General features: G+C 43.9%; 1 protein-coding gene across 4 annotated transcripts in view; it reads right to left on the bottom strand.

Moving 5' to 3' along the window:
* PPP4R4 (protein phosphatase 4 regulatory subunit 4) overlaps positions 1-17,750 on the bottom strand; it is an 83,590-nt gene extending 65,840 nt beyond the window's left edge. For 3 of the 4 annotated variants that reach the window (XM_079769067.1, XM_079769062.1, XM_079769063.1), the window contains exons 1-2: positions 17,486-17,750; positions 16,098-16,171 (exon numbers count right to left, since the gene is read on the bottom strand). In XM_079769067.1, the coding sequence (XP_079625193.1) occupies positions 16,098-16,171; positions 17,486-17,602 (191 nt within the window). In that variant the 5' untranslated portion in view covers positions 17,603-17,750. The remainder of the gene's footprint in view (positions 1-16,097; positions 16,172-17,485) is intronic. The other variant, XM_079769065.1, reaches the window with a different exon arrangement.
* Positions 17,751-18,840: the final 1,090 nt, after the last annotated feature.

Raw genomic sequence — 18,840 nt, 5'->3', positions numbered from 1 at the left:
TGTTCTGGAGTGGAATGAACTTGTTAAGGGGCAGACACACCTGTTGAATTAATAAATCTTTCCTTATTTTTTTTAATTTGGAATTTTTCCATATTCTATTTCAATATTAAGATTACATTTGTTGTTAACTTCCATATGTTTTTCATTTCTTATACATAGGTGGATAATTATTAACACTTAGTATCAATTATACATTATTAGTATATATACACAACCACATGTGTTTATATTTAGGTCACAATTTAAAATGTATTCCTTACTGTGAGTCATGGAAAAAATATTTTTTTGAAAATCATTGTCCTACAGTATTTTGCAGAGTAAAAGGAAATATTACTAAGGCCTGCCCTAAATATATAACCTATAGTAGGAATAGTGAAAGGTATGTAAATTATGAGTTCAGGGATAACTATACAAGTTTAGAAGGTTTCTGGAAACATTGTGACCTCTCCCATTATTTTTTTTAATCGGTCATTCAACTTCCCCATTAACAAGTAGCAGAAAACATCATTTTAAAAATACTTTTTAAAACTATATAAATACAGAACACAGCAAGGGAAAGGGTTAGCTAAGAAGACTGGGTTGCATAGCAGCTAACCCAGCAGGCGAGGAGCCAGGAGAGGGAATGGAATAAGTACCTGGCAGCTGTATAAAAGAGATGAAATGAGGCCACGTCCCTGGAACCCGCAGGAAGAAAGGATGATGAACAGCTATGACAGGAAGAGGACCAGACCCACGTACCTAAGCTACAGAAGACAGGTGGCCTGAGATGTTCAGTAACTCAGGTGGCGTATATGCAGGACCTGCTGTTTGTTAGGCCCCGGTTCTGGACTCTCCAATACAATCTAATAATGCTTCATGCCTCGCCATAGAATTTGTCAGGCAACAGATTACATATCTGGCACTGAACTACGCCCTGAGCAGGGATACGGAGGTACATATAGACATGACCTTACCCTAGGCTTCACCGTCAGAAGAGACACGTATTAAACAACAAAAATTAATTAAGGCCCTGGCCAGGGAGCTTAGAGCAGTGGTCGGCAAACTCATTAGTCAACAGAGCCAAATATCAACAGTACAACGATTGAAATTTCTTTTGAGAGCCAAATTTTTTAAACTTAAACTATGTAGGTAGGTACATTGTTATTAACTTAATTAGGGTACTCCTAAGCTGGCCTTTGCTAAAAACGTCCTCAATCTGATTGAGGTACACTCAAGGGACCAAAGAGCCGCATGTGGCTCGCGAGCCGCGCGGTTTGCCAACCACTGGCTTAGAGTATCTTCCCGATGCGCCAAGGTTGTTGGTTTGATCCCTGGTCACAGCGCATACAAGAATCAACCAATGAATGCATAAATAAGTGGAACAACAAATCAATGTCTCTCTCTCTCTCTCTCTCTCTCTCTCTCTGTCTCTGTCTTCCTATCTCTCTAAAATTTTTTGAAAAATGTTTACATTTATTACATCATCCTAAGTGTGCAAATACCTATAAAGGAACAGTACATAGCACTATCAAGAACATCACCTACTTTGGAGGTTAAGGAAGGGCTTCTTTGAAGACCTGAGATCTGAAAAATTGGTAGGATCAGTGAGAACCAAGTGTAGAAGGAACAGTGTGTTCAAGCATCCCATGCTAGATGTGATTTCACCAAGAATTACTGAGCACTTACGCATTGCCAGGCACTGTGCTCTGAAAGCAGGAAGAAAACAATAGAAAGAAAGCACTCTGTTTCTGTGTATCTAAATTAGAACAGAAAGGAAGAAATGGCTCTTTGCAGAAATAAAATCAATAGGACTTGATACAAAACTAAGTTCTGCAAGAAGAAAGAAGAGTACAAAATTGTTCCCAGCCTTCCCTCCAGTGTCCTTTAAAAGGGCAGTCAGGCCCTGGCTGGCTTGGCTCAGTGGATAGAGCGTTGGCCTGCGGACTGAGGGGTCCCAGGTTCAATTCCGGCCAAGGGCACATGCCTGGGTTGCGGGCTCAATCCCCAGTGGGGGGGGCGTGCAGGAGGCAGCCAATCGATGATTCTCTCTCATCATTGATGTTTCTATCTCTCCTTCTCCCTTCCTCTCTGAAATCAATAAATATATATTAAAAAAAAAAAAAGGTCAGTCAGGCCCAGCCACAGTGGCTCCATTGGTGGGAGAGTCGTCCTGTGCACTGAGGGGCTGCCGGCTGCATTCCCAGTCAGGGCACGTGCCTGGGTTTCAGGTTGCATCCCCGTTTGGGGAAAGTACAGAAGGCAACCCATCTATGTTTCTCTCTCACTTCAATGTTTCTCTCTCTCTCTCTCTCTCTCTCTCTCTCTCTCTCTCTGAATGTCCTCAAATGAGGATTAAAAAATAAATTAATATTAAAAAAGTAATTAAATTAAAGGATATTCAGGCTTCAATAACAAGTGGAGACATATTTAGATTTAAAATTATGAATGCCATTTCAGGTGCACTAAGTTTGAAAAGCCAGTGAGACGTTCTGCTAGCGGCATCACGCTGACACCACCCAGCAAGCAGTCCTGGTCCAGAGGTGGGAGGAAAGCCCAGAGCTCCAGCTGCAGATTTGGAAGGGAAGCCATGGAGACAACAACTGACATCTAGGAGTGCGAAACCTGACTCAGAGAGTCCCTAACAGTACACTGTGGCTCCTCACTGTTTGTTTGACTGATATTGTAACTGAGTCACTGAATCAGAAGAAATACAATACAAACAAATCAATTATAAAATGTAAATGTTCATCAGTCAAGCAAAAATCTTGTAAAAGCTGTGTGAAATGCTGATTCCTTTTCTCTAGTGCTAAGGATAGGGTATAATGGAATGTTGGAGTTAAAGAGGGCCTTAGAAATATAATCCACCTCCTCACATGCTGGCAAATGAAGAAACCAACATCTAGAGATTATGGAAGTTGCTCAGGTCAACCAGCTAGTTCTTGTCAGAGTTAGGACACTATCTTCACAAAGCAAAAATCTAATTTAAAAAAACAACAACACACAAGCAAGAAAAAAGAATCTATTGATCCTATAAAATGGCTCATGGGTTCCTAAATAACAATTAATTTAAAATAAGTTCAAACGTCTATTTTCTTACTTAAGAGAAAAAAATGAAGTCAAGTTTCCCCATGTTCCTTATAATACAAGAACTAATTTAGACAACTATATCATTCCTTTTGTAATATATGAATTACTCGTCCTCTAGTTGTCTTGAAAAAAAAAATTGTCTAAGGAAAAATGTTTAATTATATCGTATGTAATTCAATTAGTAAATATTGATACACTAGAGGCCTGGTGCACAAATACGTGCACAGGTGGGGTCTGGCTGGCCTGCCCTGATGGGGGCCTATTGGGCAGGGGCGGCCAGGGAGAGGGGCCGTGGGCAGTTGGCGGGCTGGCCCCGCCTTCTTGTCGAACTCCCGGTTGAACTCCCCGTGGAATTCCTGGTCAAGGGGACAATTTGCATATTAGCCTTTTATTATATAGGATAAGTAACTAACGTGTAAATTAACTCATATGAGTATATAATTATATAAAAACTAGAGGCCTGATGCACGAAATTTGTGCAAGAGTAGGCCTTCCCCCCCACCCCCCACCCCCCGCCCCGGCTGTTGGCACCGGCTTCCCTCTGGCACCCGGGACCCGGGCTTCCCTCGCAGCCCCAGCTTCCTCCGGAAGGTCGTCTGGAAGGATGTCCGGAGGTGTCCAGTCTAATTAGCATATTATGCTTTTATTATTATAGATTTAGGTAAGATATATATGTATTTTTTAAAGTAACTCTTTTTTTATTTATTTTATTGATTTTAGAGAGGAAGGGAGAGGGAGAGAAAGATAGAAACATCAATGATGAGAGAGAACCATTGATTGGCTGTCTCCTGCACACACCCTACTGGGGATGAAGCCCACAACCCAGGCATGTGTTCTTGACCGGAATCGAACCTGGGACCCTTCTGTCTGCAGGCCGACGCTCTATTCACTGAGCCAAACCAGCTAGGACTTATACAAATATTTTAGCATGTTGTCCACAAGACTAGGTCCATGTGCTATTTATTTACGTGGGAATCATGAAGACTAACAAACCATTCTATTCTTATTTATACACTAAATACCTGCACAAACCAAAAGGAAATGTTTATCATGCAAAATATTGAACATTAATATTTTTTTTTAGAAAATACTAGTCAAAAGAATCAGAGCTGACTAGTATACCCCGAGTGTTTTTGTGTGTGTGTTTTTTAACTAGAGGTAAGTAAATCTTTTTGAAGGTGTCAAGAAATGAATGCACTACCCACCTGAGGCAAGTTGATAACTGGGGTGAGCAGTGAGTTAAGTTTAGAGTCACAGGTGCAAGAAAGAATCCTAATAGCATGCCTGGCACATCCCCCTCACTTTACTGACAATACAGAGAAGCTGAATGATGCTACCAAGGTCACACAGCTTTTAGTGGCTGTGCTCCATGTTTCTTAGCAACAAATTTTGTTAAGAAACATGTTATATAGCTCTCACTGACTAATAAAAAGAAATATGACATTAGTCTACAGACTGATTATAATATATGTTCCTTAATAATAGACTAGAGCTGAAAAAATAAAATAAGTGCTATTTTAGAAAAGTACGAAATATTTTCCTGAAGAAAAATAAGGAGGCCACATCTATTTGCCCACTAGTGTACCAAAGGAAATTAGTGTTTTCCAAAGTGAAAACACTGGAATTCTGACCCTCCAATAGGTTTCTACTAATCAAAGATTTGAAAACCATCTTGACTATAAACAAATGTAGGGTTTTTTAATGTTTATATCAGAAAACTTACAGAAACCCTGTGAATGTTTCTATTTTGTAAAAGAGAGATTTAATCTGTTTAAATATCAGAGATATGAGGAACAGAAAAAATTGAGGATACTCCCAGGTTTCTAAGCTGTGGCATTAAGTAGATGGTGGTGCCATTTATGAGAGATAAGGAGGCAACCCACATTGAGTAAAGATCTGAAAGAAATAATAGCAATGTAAGTATCTGAGGAAACATTAAAAGCAGAAGGAACAATAAGTTTGTAAGCCCTGAGATAGATGTGTACTTGGTAGGCTTAATGAATGGCAAGAATGGCTGGAGTATACACCAAGGGAAGAAGGTAATAGTAAGAAATGAAATCAGAGCTGCAATAAGGAAGAAGGAGGAAGTCACAGAAATCAGGCAAAGCACATTCTCAAACCATAATGGAACTAAGGATCAATAACAAAAAAAATCTGGAAAATTCCCAAATATTCGGAAATTAAACAACACACTTCTAAATGACTCATAAGTCAAAGAAGTCTCTAGATAAATGTTTAAATGTTTTTCAATTAAATGATAATGAAGGTTTAACAGATCAAAATTTGTGAGATGCAGCTAAAGCAGTGCCTAGAGCAGTGGTTCTCAACCTTCTTAATGCCGCGACCCTTTAATACAGTTCCTCATGTTGTGGTGACCCCCAACCATAAAATTATTTTTGTTGCTACTTCATAACTGTAATTTTGCTACTGTTAATGAATCGTAATGTAAACATCTGTGTTTTCCGATGGTCTTAGGCCACCCTGCTAGCGGTTCTCAACCTGTGGGTCGCGACCCACAGGTTGAGAACCGCTGCTGTAGAGCCTAAGACCATCGGAAAATACAGATATTTACATTATGATTCATTAACAGTAGCAAAATTACAGTTATGAAGTAGCAACGAAAATAATTTTATGGTTGGGGGTCACCACAACAAGAGGAACTGTATTAAAGGGCCGCGGCATTAAAAAGGTTGAGAACCACTGGCCTAGAGGGAAATTTACAGCATTATCCTCTCTAATAAAATGGTAATATGCAAATTAACCATCACTCCGCTACATAAGCCATGCCCACCAGCCAATCAGGGCGAGTATGCAAATTAACCCCAATCCAAGATGGCTACAGCCACAGAGAGCAAGGTTTCCCAGGTAACAGAGCAAGCCAAGCTTTCCATAGCCGTTGCAGGCCTAAGCCTCCACTCAAGCTACAAAGTTTCAATTATAGAAGGTAAACAAATTCAAACAAATGGCGGCAGAATGGAGCTTGAGAGAGCAGGCCAGGGTTGCCGGCGGCAACAGGGGAAGCAAAGCTTTCCGCACACCCTGGCCGGGCTCACCCACTTAAGGCTACAAAGTTTCAATTGTAGAAGGTGAATTAACTGCCACAGAAATGGCTGCCGCCCCAGAAATGGCTGCCGCCCCAGGCTACAAAGTTTCAATTGTAGAAGGAAAATAAATTCCAGATACCAGGGCCTCCCCTTGGGTTGCCAGGGGGCGTGGCCGGCCTGCAAACCACCACAGGCCCCTCGCTCAGGCCGCCCCACACCCCAAGGGAACCCCCACCCTTATCTGTGACACCCTTCAGGGCAAACCAGCTGGCCCCCACCTGTGTACCAGGCCTCTATCCTATCTAATAAGAGAGTAATATACAGATTGATCATCACTGCAACACACAATATAGCTGCCCCCCCCATGTGGTCAAAGATCCTGCCCCCATGTGGACACAAGATGGCCACTACAAGATGGCCAGCAGGAGAGGGCAGTTGGGAGGCACCCGGCCTGCAAGGGAGGGCAGTTGAGAGGGACCAGGCTTGCAAGGGAGGGCAGTTGGAGGTGATCAACCCTGCAGGAGAGGGCAGTTAGGGGTGACCAGGCTGGCAGAGGAGGGAAGTTGGGGGCAAACAGGCTGGCAGGGGAGCAATTAAGCATCAACCAGGCTGGCAGCAGAGTGGTTAGGGGGTGATCAGGCTGGCAGGCAGAAGCGGTTAGGGGCAATCAGGAAGGCAGGCAGGCAAGCAGTTGGGAGCCAGCAGTCCTGGATTGTGAGAGGGATGTCCGACTGCCCGTTTAGGCCGATCCTGGTGGGATCGGGCCTAAACGGGCAGTCGGACATCCCTCCAGGAGTCCCAGATTGGAGAGGGTACAGGCTGGGCTGAGGGACAACCCCCCGCCATGCACGAATTTCGTGCACCGGGCTTCTAGTAATGTATATATTAGAACAGAAGATCTAAAATCAATAACCTAAGCTTCCACCTTAAAAAACTAGAGAAAAGAAAATTAAATGCAAGGTAAGCAGAAAAAGGAAAATAATACATGTTAGAACAAAAATCATTAGAGAAACATAATGAAACCAAAAGTTGGTTCTTTGAATAGATCAATAAATCTGAAACTCTTCACTATCCAAGGAGTTTCTGCTGTTCAAGGCTGTCTACTAGCACCTCCTTAGAGGACGAAATTAGAAACTGGGGTTCAACATCTTTTCTTTTCTTAGAATTGAGAATAGCCTGCTAAAGCAACATGGAAACAATTTCTATTGGACCCAACCCATTATATCATACTAGAGGCCCGGCACACGAAATTCATGCATGGGTATGGTCCCTAGGCCTGGCCTGCAATCAGGGCCATCTTCCCCAGCTGCCCGCAGCCAGCCCCATTCCCCATCACCACCCACCCCAGGTTCCCCATTCGCCATCGGGTGATCGGAGCCTGCTGGCCTGGGAAAGAAACCAAGAGGTGGTCAGTGAGCCTCATAGTGACTGGTCGAGCGATCGTTCTGGTCATTCTGCCGTTAGGGTCCATTTGCATATTACCCTTTTATTACATAGGATTATATAGGATAGAGGGAAGAGAAGGAAACAGTGCCTGAAATACCTAAGTGACTTGAATGTGATCACAGAGACAGATGCCAGGTCCCCTGGTTTTTACAATAGCAAAGTGGCCCTTTCTATTGCACAATATAGCCATTTTGGGGGTGGGGGGGTGGGGACCTCAACCCTTACCTTACACTATACATAAAATTTAACTGGAAAATGAATTACAGACCTAAAATTAAGAGCTAAGACTTAAAACTTTTAAAAGAAAACCGGGACAAAAATCTTAATGACCTAGGATTTGGCAAAAAATTTCTTAAATATAACATAGAAAGTATAAAGAAAAAAAAACACAATAAATTAGATCTCACCAAAATTTGACCACAGCAAAGCAAAAAAAGCCTTTGCTCTTTAAAATATGCTCTTGTAAAAATTAAAAGGCAAGCCACAGACTAGAAGGAAATATTCGCAAAGCCAATATCCAACAAATGGGCGAACTATTTCACCAAACAAGCTCTATGGCTGGCTCATAAACACACGTAAAGATGCTCAACATCCATTGGTCATCTGGAAAGTTCGGTTACAAATACAATGAAACACCAGTACACTAGACCACTAGAAATACCACTAGAATGGCTTAAATAAAAAGACTGATCATACCAAGTATCAGCGAGTATATGGAGCAACTCAGTCTCTCACACACTGATGGTGAAAATGTAAAACTGCACCATCAATTAGGAAACAATTTAGCAGTTCCTTAAAAATATAAGCACATACCTACTATATGACCCAGCCTTTCCACTCCTTGATGTTTACCAAAGAGGAACGGAAAGCACATGTCCACACAAAGATTTGTACATGAATGTTTATAGTCTGTAATAGCCAAAAACTGGAAACTATCTAGATATCTATTAAATGATCAATGAATATGCAAAACATATTATATCCTTAAAATGAAATAACTATCAATAATAAAAGCAACAAATTATTGATACATGCAGCATCATGAACTTCAAAATAATTACATTGAGTAACAAAGCCAGACAGCCCTGGCTGGTTTGGCTCAGTGGATAGAGCGTTGGCATGGACTGAAGGGTCCCAGGTTCAATTCAGGTCAAGGCCAGGGTTGCGGGCTCAATCCCCAGTAGGGGGCGTGCAGGAGGCAGCCAATCAATGATTCTCTGTCATCATTGATGTTTCCATCTCTCTCTCCCTCTCCCTTCCTCTCTGAAATAACAATAAAAATAAAAAATTATTATTTAGGAAAAAAAATCCAGACAAAAGAGTAACTATTGTATGATTCGCTTCTATAATATTCTAGAAATTGTAAACTAATATATAGTGACAGAAAGCGAGTCTGTGATTGCCTGAAGTGAGGGAAGTGATCAGAAAAAGAGGAGAGAATATTTTAAAGAGACACCTAGTTACTTTGGGGAGTGATGTATATGTTCATTATCTTAATAGTTATGATGGCTTTATGTGTATATACATATGTCAAAACTCATCAAATTATACAGTTTAAACATGTACATTTTATTGGGTGTCAATTATACCTAAATAAAACTGTAAAAAATAATAAATAGATATGTATATACACACACACACATATACACTCACCATATGACCTAGCATTCTATTCTTAGGCATTTATCCAAGAGATATGAACACATATATCCACACTCTAAAACTGGAAAAACACAATCCAAAATGACAAAAGGCAAATCATATTGATTGCCTTGGATCAAGGTGGAGGATTAACTGCAAAGGGGCACCATCCGGAGAGAAAACTTTATAGCTACATGAAGTTTCTTGGTGGACATTTTTCTATACATCCCAAGTGAAATGTGTTCTGAATTGCAAGTAGAAGATTTAGAAGACCGGTAACAATTGCCCTCTACTGAAACAACTCTGCTCCAAGCATTGTGCCCTCTCCATACATTTCCTCTGCTCTTCCTAACAATCCTACAATGTAAGTATTATTATTCCCAGTTTAGTTTAGGAGGCTTGAACTCAGAGGGAATAAGAAACCTACCCAAGGTCTCTCCATAAGTAAATGAGCAAGCCTCGGCCCCCAGGAATCAATCTGGATGTGTCTTAATGTCAAGTATTTCTGACAGCACACTGCCTTCTCAATGCTCAACACACTTGTTAATTGGGGATGACTTCTACTCTATTGAAATTTAGGAGAAATACATTTGCTTCCTTAAACATAAGTATTTACTGGTACAATGCCATTCATTTTCCCGGGAGATGCATAACAATAAGTACTCAATACATTGATGATTTATCCTAAAGTAACTACAAATATTTCTCATTATTAACATCTCTGATTTGGATGGAAAATTACACTACATAAACAAAAAAAAAGAGAAAAAATCACATTATATCACATCCACACATGAGGATATAACAGATTTGCCTTTATTTCTGACATGATTACCACATACCAATGGATAAAGATGAAAGTGGTGACTGTGATAACTAAGTCTGAACGCCTTCTTCATGCCTCCCACTGATTTAATGGTTGAATACCCTTTATGTGACCCTAATTCTAAGAAAGTTAAGATTTTAACCACTTGATACAGTCAGCATCTTAACTTTTATTTCCAGATTTGGCTGCAGAACTCCAACTCTGCGATATCACAAGGGGGCGACTTACTCCTTTATTTTATTTATTTATTTATTTATTTATTTATTTATTTATTTATTTAATGGGAGGAGAGCCCTAGCTGGTTTGGGTCGGTAGAGTGTTGGCCTGCGGACTAAAGGACCCTGGGTTGATTCCAGTCAAGGACACATAACTCTGTTGCAGGCACTATCCCTGCTCTGGTTGGGTCCCGTGCAGGAGGCAACCAATGTGTCTCTCTCACATCAATGTTTCTCTCTCTTTCTATCTCTCTCCTCCTCCCTTCTACTCTCTCTAAAAATAAATGGAAAAATATCCTCTGGTGAGGACTGACCAAAAAAAATGGGAAGAGAAAGAAAAAGGAAAAAGTTCTAAAGATGCACTTTTATCCTGACTGTCCCTGGAAGGTAAAGTGCAAAATGTTTTAAAATTAACAGTGCAGTGGATTTTAGCTGGTTTTGCTCAGTGGATAGAGCGTCAGCCTACAGACTGAAGGGTCCCAGGTTTGATTCCGGTCAAGGGCACATGTCCAGGTTGCAGGCTGGATCCCCAATAGGGGGGCGTGCAGAAGGCAGCCCATCAATGATTCTCTCTCATCATTGATGTTTCTATATTTCTTTCCCTTTACCTTCCTCTCTGAAATCAATAAAAATGTATTTTAAAAATAAAATTAAATAAAAAATTAAATTAACAGTGCAAAGTGAAAAATAATTTAAAAGTGACACATGACTATAAAAGTAAGCAACATCAATGTTAGATTTGGTAGATACATTAACCAATGAACACATTTAATGCATAATATAAATAGCAAATATTGCTTAAGGTCTTTTGGTAAAAAAAAAAAAAAAAAAAAAAACAACCTATAAATCTGTAATAAAAGCTGACCCTAATTATAACTCAGTTTAAAATGCTTAATTGTAATTTGTGAAGATTCTGGTTTCTCATAAAATACTACTAGCAAAGAAAGTTAGATATTTATCACAAACGTCAGCTGATATACTTCACTTGTCTGTTACTTTGTTAAATTACTAGAAGCCTGGTACACGGATTCGTGCACCAGCAGGGTCCCTCAGCATGGCCTGCGAAGATTGGGCTGAAACCGCAGCCCAACGCCACCTGCCACTCCTGCCCGCCACTCCCGCTCATCCCAGCCCCACTGCACCTGCCACCGGCTCGCACCCAGTCTGTCCCAATCAGGAGAGGCTAGTGCCACCACAGCGGTGCTTGGCAGCTGTGAGCCCTGCATCTGATGCCCATCGGTCAGCTGAGTGGTGCTCCCACTGTGGGAGTGCACTGACCACCAGGGGGCAGCTCCTGCATTGAGTGTCTGCCCCCTGGTGGTCAGTGCACATCATAGTGACCGGTCGACCAGTTGTTCCATCGTCCAATTGTTTGGTCGCTTAGGCTTTTATATATGTAGATTGGAAGGCAAAATTAATACTGTTATCCTCTTTTAAAGTTGGACATTTACCTTGAGCACCTAAGTAGCAAGGAAAGGTGACAGAGGGAATGAACGTTAATTAGGTACCTATTCTGTGGCAGGGGCTCTACACATAGTGCAACAACCTGAGGGAACAGAAATTACTATTCCATTTACAGATGCGAAAGCAAGGGCTTAACAATCATGAGTAACTTGCCCCTCGTCACACAGATAGTAGTACATGGCACAACCGGATATAACTTAAATCTGCCCGATTCTATTGGATAAGATACCAAAAAATCAGAAGTGGCTTAACCCACCTGACACTTTGGTCATCTTCAAATAAACAAATACACTTTCTTCTACTAAGAGGTGTGTATTTCCATTGCAGCAAAGTACAAGCAAGAACCAAAACAGCAACCACATCAAATACAGCTCATCCTCCAAGAGCTCGCAATCTGATAGGAAAATGTACACACACACACACACACACACACACACACACACCACACACCACACACACCACACACACACACACCACGCACACACACCACACACACACACCACACACACACACACACCACACACACACCACACACACACACCACACACACACACACACATACCACACACACACACACCACACCACACACACACACCACACACACACCACACACACACACCACACACACACCACACACACACCACACACCACACACACACACACACCACACACACACACACCACACACACCACACACACACACACACACACACACACACCACACACACACCACACACACACACCACACACACCACACACACACCAAACACACACACACCACACACACACCAAACACACACACACCACACACACACACACACACACACACCCCACATGCTAAGGAATACAGAGCAGTAATTAATTTCGGGATGCAGCCACTAAATGATATGGGAGCTCGGAGAAGCCTGGCATCCAGGTGGTTTCAGCAGTCAGGAAAGGCCTTCCCTAAGATGCAAGATCACATCTGGATCCCGGGGATGGAAAATGCCGGGTAGACAGAATGAAAGGGTGTCCCGGGGTGGGTAAAAGCAGAGGCAAGGATGAACACAATATAGCTAAGTAACAGTGAAGAAGCCAGCTTGACTGCTTCAGAGGACTGAAAGGAAACAACCCAACTATCCACTAACTGATGAATGAATAAAGAAGATGGGATATATCCGCACAACAGAATACTATCAATAAAAAATGAAGTACCAGTACATGCTACAACATGGGTAAAACTTGAACACATGCTAAGTAAAAGAAGTCCATCACAAAAGGCCACACATTGTATCATTTAACTTACATGAAAGGTTCAGAGTAGTAGTGGCTCCCAAAGGCTGGGCAGGGGGGGAGGCAGTGGAGAGGAACTGCTAATAGGTACAGGGTTTTTTATTGGGTGATGAAAATGTTCTAAAATTTATTGTGGTGATGGTTACACTATTCTGAATATACTAAAAACCACTGAACCCTATACTTCAAATGGGTGAACTGTATTGTATATGAATTACATCTCAATTATGCCATTAAAACAAAATGAGGTTTCAGTAGGATACCACATTACACAGCTAAGATCGAGTCACTTATGCTAAGTTTAAGAGTATGCGATTTATCTGGTATGCAATTAGAGATATGAGTAAAGATTTATCTAATGAAAGCACAGCATACACACTTAAAGACTCTCCTCTAGCAAAATAATTCACATGTTTTAAGTACATTCCTAAAATATATGCCAAAATCTCAAAGAGGAGAGAGAACAGGAAAAAGATGTTGCAGTAAGATTTTGACTAATCCACAAGCTGTGACTATTAGGAAAGTTGTTTTGCTTCAGTGCTAAATGCCACAGATGGGTATATCAGCATCATATTTATGCAAAACCGCAAATTTGTCTGTGTCAAATCTTTAAGTACCACAATGTTCTAAACTTAATTGTGAAAACAGCATTAATAATTGATCTACCACACTTTAAAGTAAGATAATAAACAGTGTGATTTGTTTTTCATTGGATGACAGTGCTTTTTTAAATATTAGATTCATTTTAAGTTAGGAGAATCTCTACTAATGTAAAGCATTTCCTACTGATGTTTACTCATTTGACTCTAAATTCTAATTTAACATAACACTCCAAAATAGTTTTAATATACAAAATAATAGAGCTAAAAAAAAACAAATCTGACATTCAAAAGCGGAGAGCAAAAAAGAACGTCTGGATACTAAAGACCCAAGGGAAAGGTAAAGCGCTCAAAAATAAACCTGAAAATCAGAGAGAGAGAAAAACAGAACTCAATATTAGGTTCTACAGCATTGGGGAGTACAGACATTTTTTTAAAGGAATAAAACACATCTAAAATAGAAGGCTCAGTACAGGAGATCAGAGGAGGCTTTAACGGAGGCAGCCTCTGGAGCAGTTCTACAAACAATCCCTTACCTTCCCCCAATCCCAGGCATGAAAGAACCTTTCAGGCCGCCGGCCTAAGGTGAAACCCTGCTTCCCCCCAGGAGGTGGTGAGATGTTGGGAAGACAAAAGAAGAATTCAGCTGCAGACCCAGACACAACCCAACTAGTGTTTGCCTTCTCAGTCACCTTGCAAACCTCCTTCAAGGCAGATGAGCCGTAAGAAACTGAGAGATATCGGATCTCTTTTTAAATTCTCTTGTTGAAGAATGAGAGGACCCAGCTGTCTCTATCAGGGCTTTGTAAGTTCCAGGACTAGATGAAACTTATATTCGGTGCCTTGAGAAATACAGACACCTCAGAAGACCTGGTTCAGTAACAAGCAATAAAAGTAAAATAAAAACAAATAAGCCATCCTAAAAAAGAAGGCTTGTCACTGATATCTAGAATAAGGTATCTGCTGTCACAAGTAAGTAGAGCAAGACTCCATTTCCTCATTGTAAGCCAGCATTTAGACAAAGAAAAGAATTCAGGCGGAGTAATTAAGACCTTATTTCAAATCATTTACTGCAGTATGTTAAAAATAAACTTATCCAAACTTTTACCAACTGTCTACCTACTCCAATCAAAAAAAAAAAAACTGTGGGAAAAGACAAGTGTTTGTAACTACTGTTCACCATGTTGGACATGTTCATGTACTAACATGTTCATGTTCATGGAATAATGTACTTCAAATGTAGCAATAAAACATCAAAATAGGTTAAATGTTGGATTATTCTCTATGTAAACATCAAAACACATACTGTTAATGTATACATAAATAAAAGTTTTCTTTTAAATAAGTAGGTAGACTTGATGAGAGCATGCTACCAAAGACCATCAATAACATCAACAGAAGGTCCAAGATCCAGAAACATTTTAAAGTGATAGAATTATTGGAGAGGATGCTCCAAATTGTAAGCATGCTAAAATTCCGACTAAACTAAGAACAGAAACCCAAGATGCCACTAATAGACTAAAGAACATTTTTTTATAACGGGTGCCATGGAAAGGGATTTTTTTTAATAGGATCCTTCGATGAGTAACATGGAACTAGAAACATAATCTAGACACAAGGAAGAAGAACAAGTAACTTGCCAGCACCTGAAACTGGAAAAGTAGACCGAAGCTAAGGAAACAAGGATGACAAAATATCCCAGTGGTAAATCACACCAGTCTTCAAAATCAGATTCTGAAAAACTAAAAGTGAAAACTAATTTGCTGAAAGGGAGAAAAAAAAAACGTTGCACTAATTAAAGAGCATTTTTAAAACAAAAGTACACAAAGTACCTTAGAAAAATTTTGGTTTCCAAAGTATAGATATGTTCATTAATGTTGGCCACATTTGCTTTTAAGAAGCTAAAATCACAATTTTTAAAATAGTTGAGAGAAATCTTGTAAATATTTACAATAAACATTTGCCTTAAGCAATTCTGTAGCGCTTGTGAGATGAAACTTAAATGAGAGTGAATGCAATTAAATTTTAAAATCTCTCAAGTATTATTATGAAGCTCACATAGCGAAAGTAATATGAACAACTACCATATTTGTGGATTTTTTTTTTATATAGTAAATAGTATATAAGGTTCACACTCTACAAGTAACTTAAATTAATCCCTGGATATTCTTGAGTCTCATCTAAACTTATTGGATGTTATGTGAGAACCACTAAAGCTGGAAAATAAAAAAAAGAATGAGATTCAACTCAAATCATTAGTTCTGTTCCTCCTCCTCCAAGCAGTATTCTTTAAGTCAGGTATCTTATTTTATTTCAGTTCTCAAATGTGTAAGTCCATAGCTAAATCTTGATTTATAAATCTTAGTTTAGGTGGGAGTAAGAGCTAAAACAAAATTAAGTGCTATGCTTGCCAAAGTACTGTGCTCAAGTGGGTAAGTGAACCTGAACATAACGGCAGCGTGACATTTCAGAAAGCGTTGGTCCACACGGGAAGAGCAGGAATTTCACAGGACTTCCGGAAATACCTGAGCAGGTAAACGGCCCTTTCAATATCCCCGAGGTCTTCATCCACTGTCAGTCTTTCTATTTCTTCTGGTGTCTGTCAAGTGCAAAACACAAATTATATCCACCACCGGCATCAGCCTGCCCCCAGTGCCCTCCAGGGGCCCTAGGGAACTGCTCCTGCCGAATGGAGAAGTTTCCCAACTGAGCATTTTCATTGAAATCCAACCAAGGATCTGAGGGAGCGGTCTCTAATTGTTGGGTTTGGGTTGAGGAGGTTTGGGTTTGGTTTTTGTTTCTTTTTTTTTTTTTCCGCTCTTCTAGCTTTTAGATTGAAGCTTGAGAATCACATTGTGGCTTCAGAACAGTGCTGAAATCAATTTTATGTGCATCTTTAAAAATGTATACACACTTTTTATCTCTAATACCCCAAGGCTGTTTCTCCGGCATTTTCCACCCCAGGAAATGCTCCAAGGGGTGATGGATGAAGACTGCAGCGGAGTGGGAATGAAAAAGACGAAATCTGGAAGCTGGGGAAGATTGGGGGGGGGGGGGTCCTGTAAAATGGGAAGCTGGAAGGAAATCCAAGGTTGGAGATCTCAGGGCGGTGGGAGCAGGAGCTGAAGGGGCTGCGAAGGGCGGGCTGGGGCCGGGCCGTGAGCGGGGTTTGCCGGCAGCGAGGGCTGGAGCCTCCGCGAGGCTGGGCGGACGATGACTCTGCGGGTGGGGGAGCCGCCGGGGTGCGGGGCGCTAGAGAAGGCTGCCTTCCTCAAGACGGTGGGGCGCAGGTCCTAGGAGGGCCGGGCCGGGCGGGGGGACGGAAGGAGAGGACTTCGGGTGACTCAGGATGGAGGCAAAGGGTCGGCGGGGCCATGAAGGTGGGGAGCAGGACGGGTGCTGGCTGGAGGTGAAGGGAGGCCGGGATGACTCGGAGGAGGGGTGGGATCTGGGGTGTCTCAGGACGGGTGGGGGGTCAGGATCGCGGCGGTGCTGACTGAGGAGGGGGACTGGGGCCAGAACTGAGACAGCACCGGGGCCGAGGGGGCACCGGGGGAGGACCCCGGAGAGGCCGAGAGGGGCGGCGGGGCAGACGCCGGGCGGACCCGAAAGACGGGGGCTCGGCCGGCCGTTCGGGGGGCGGGCTGGGGAAGGGCACCAGGGGGCCGAGGGCCAGGGTCCGAGGAGAGAGCCAAGGGCTCGTCCCTCGAAGCTGGGGGTCAGGCTGGGAGAACCAACCCGGCTGCGTCGAAGAAGGGGCCCCGGAAGGGCCGGTTTAGGGGGACACGGCGAGCGGAGGAGGCTGAGGGGCCCGCCGGGCACCGAGAGGCGCCGCCACCGGGACGGGCCGGGGTCGGGACCGGGCCGGCCGCCGGGCGCCCAGCGGGCAGCTCCTCCTCCCCGGGGCGCGCACCTTGAGGCTCCGGCGGACCGGCCTCTCGATGATGGTGAGCTCCTGCAGGTCCTCCGTGTAGCCGAACAGACTGTTCTGACTGAAATCCATCGCGGCGGCGGACGGCGGCGGATGCATGGACCGCCGGGCCCCCTCGCCGCCCGGGCCGGAGCGGCCCCCGGATGCCGGACGCGCGCAGCCCCGCGGGCGCCCGCCAGCAGGACTTTCTCCCGCTCTCGGCCGCGGGAACCCGGCGGGCAGCGAGCGGCGAGCCGGCAGCGAGAGAGGGAGCGCGGCCGCCGAGGGGGCGGGGCGGGGCGGGCAGGAGAGAGGGCGGGGCTAGGAGAGAGGGCGGGGCTAGGCGCACGGGAGGGGGCGGGGCGGGGAGGGCAGGCGAGAGGGCGGGGCTAGGCGCACGGGAGGGGGCGGGGCGGGCAGGCGAGAGGGCGGGGCTAGGCGCACGGGAGGGGGGAAGGGAGGGGCAGGCAGGCGGGAGGGGCAGGGGCGGGGCCAGGGCGGGGGACGTGCCACAGCGTCCGCCTCAATCCCGCCCCTTCCCCCCGGCGTTGCGCGCTCGAGGGCTGGACGCAACCGCCTTGCAAAGTGGCCGCGGCCTTCGCGACCCCTTTGCGCCCGCCCCTCTCGGCTTCCAGCTCCCAACCGAGCGCGTCCCACCCCGCGGCGCGTGCGCAGAGCCTTCCACTTGCCGCCACCGGCGGGGGCGGGTTGGGGGCGGGTTGGGGGCGGGAGACGGTAGAGAGGCTGAACCAATGAGAGGGAAGCAAAGGAGAGGGGTGGGAAGTGGGCGGAGTCTTGTTTAACTGGCCAGTAACTTCCAGGGACTCCCGGGACGGCCCATCCCCGCAGGCTGGCTGTGGACACTGAGACCAGCCCAGCTCAGCGCTAGCCCTGGGGGACAGGTGTGTCCCCCAAAATAAGCAAGTGCACCGCGACTTGTGTGGGGAGGAGGGGAAAGGGGGCGTATGGAAGTGAGGTCCTGGAGGGGCTAGCATTTGGGAAAGGGCCGCGGTCAGGAAAGGACTCTTGGAGGGGAGGCACTTACACTGAATCTTAAACGATCAATAACACTTTTCCAAAAGAAATCAATAATAGGAGTAAAAGCCATTGCGGATCGAAGCCTGGGCGTGTTTTGGTGGTGGGACTTGCAGTCGGAGTAGAACTTGGCGTGCGGGGAAGCGAGAGCTTGGCATGTGGGGGGAAGAGGCCCTGCTCTGGGCAGCCACGATGCGTCCTTGCGTTTGATTCTATTCAGAATAGAAAACGATGAAAGGGCGACTGGGGCGACTTTGGACGTCAGGTTGATGATGCTCTTCAGCTCCTAAGGATCAGCAAGGCCCCCCTCTCTTTTTTTCTTT

Source organism: Cnephaeus nilssonii (genome assembly GCF_951640355.1).
Source record: "Cnephaeus nilssonii genome assembly, chromosome: 4".
NCBI classification, from domain to species: domain Eukaryota; kingdom Metazoa; phylum Chordata; class Mammalia; order Chiroptera; family Vespertilionidae; genus Cnephaeus; species Cnephaeus nilssonii.
This window is presented reverse-complemented; position numbering and strand designations above follow the sequence as displayed.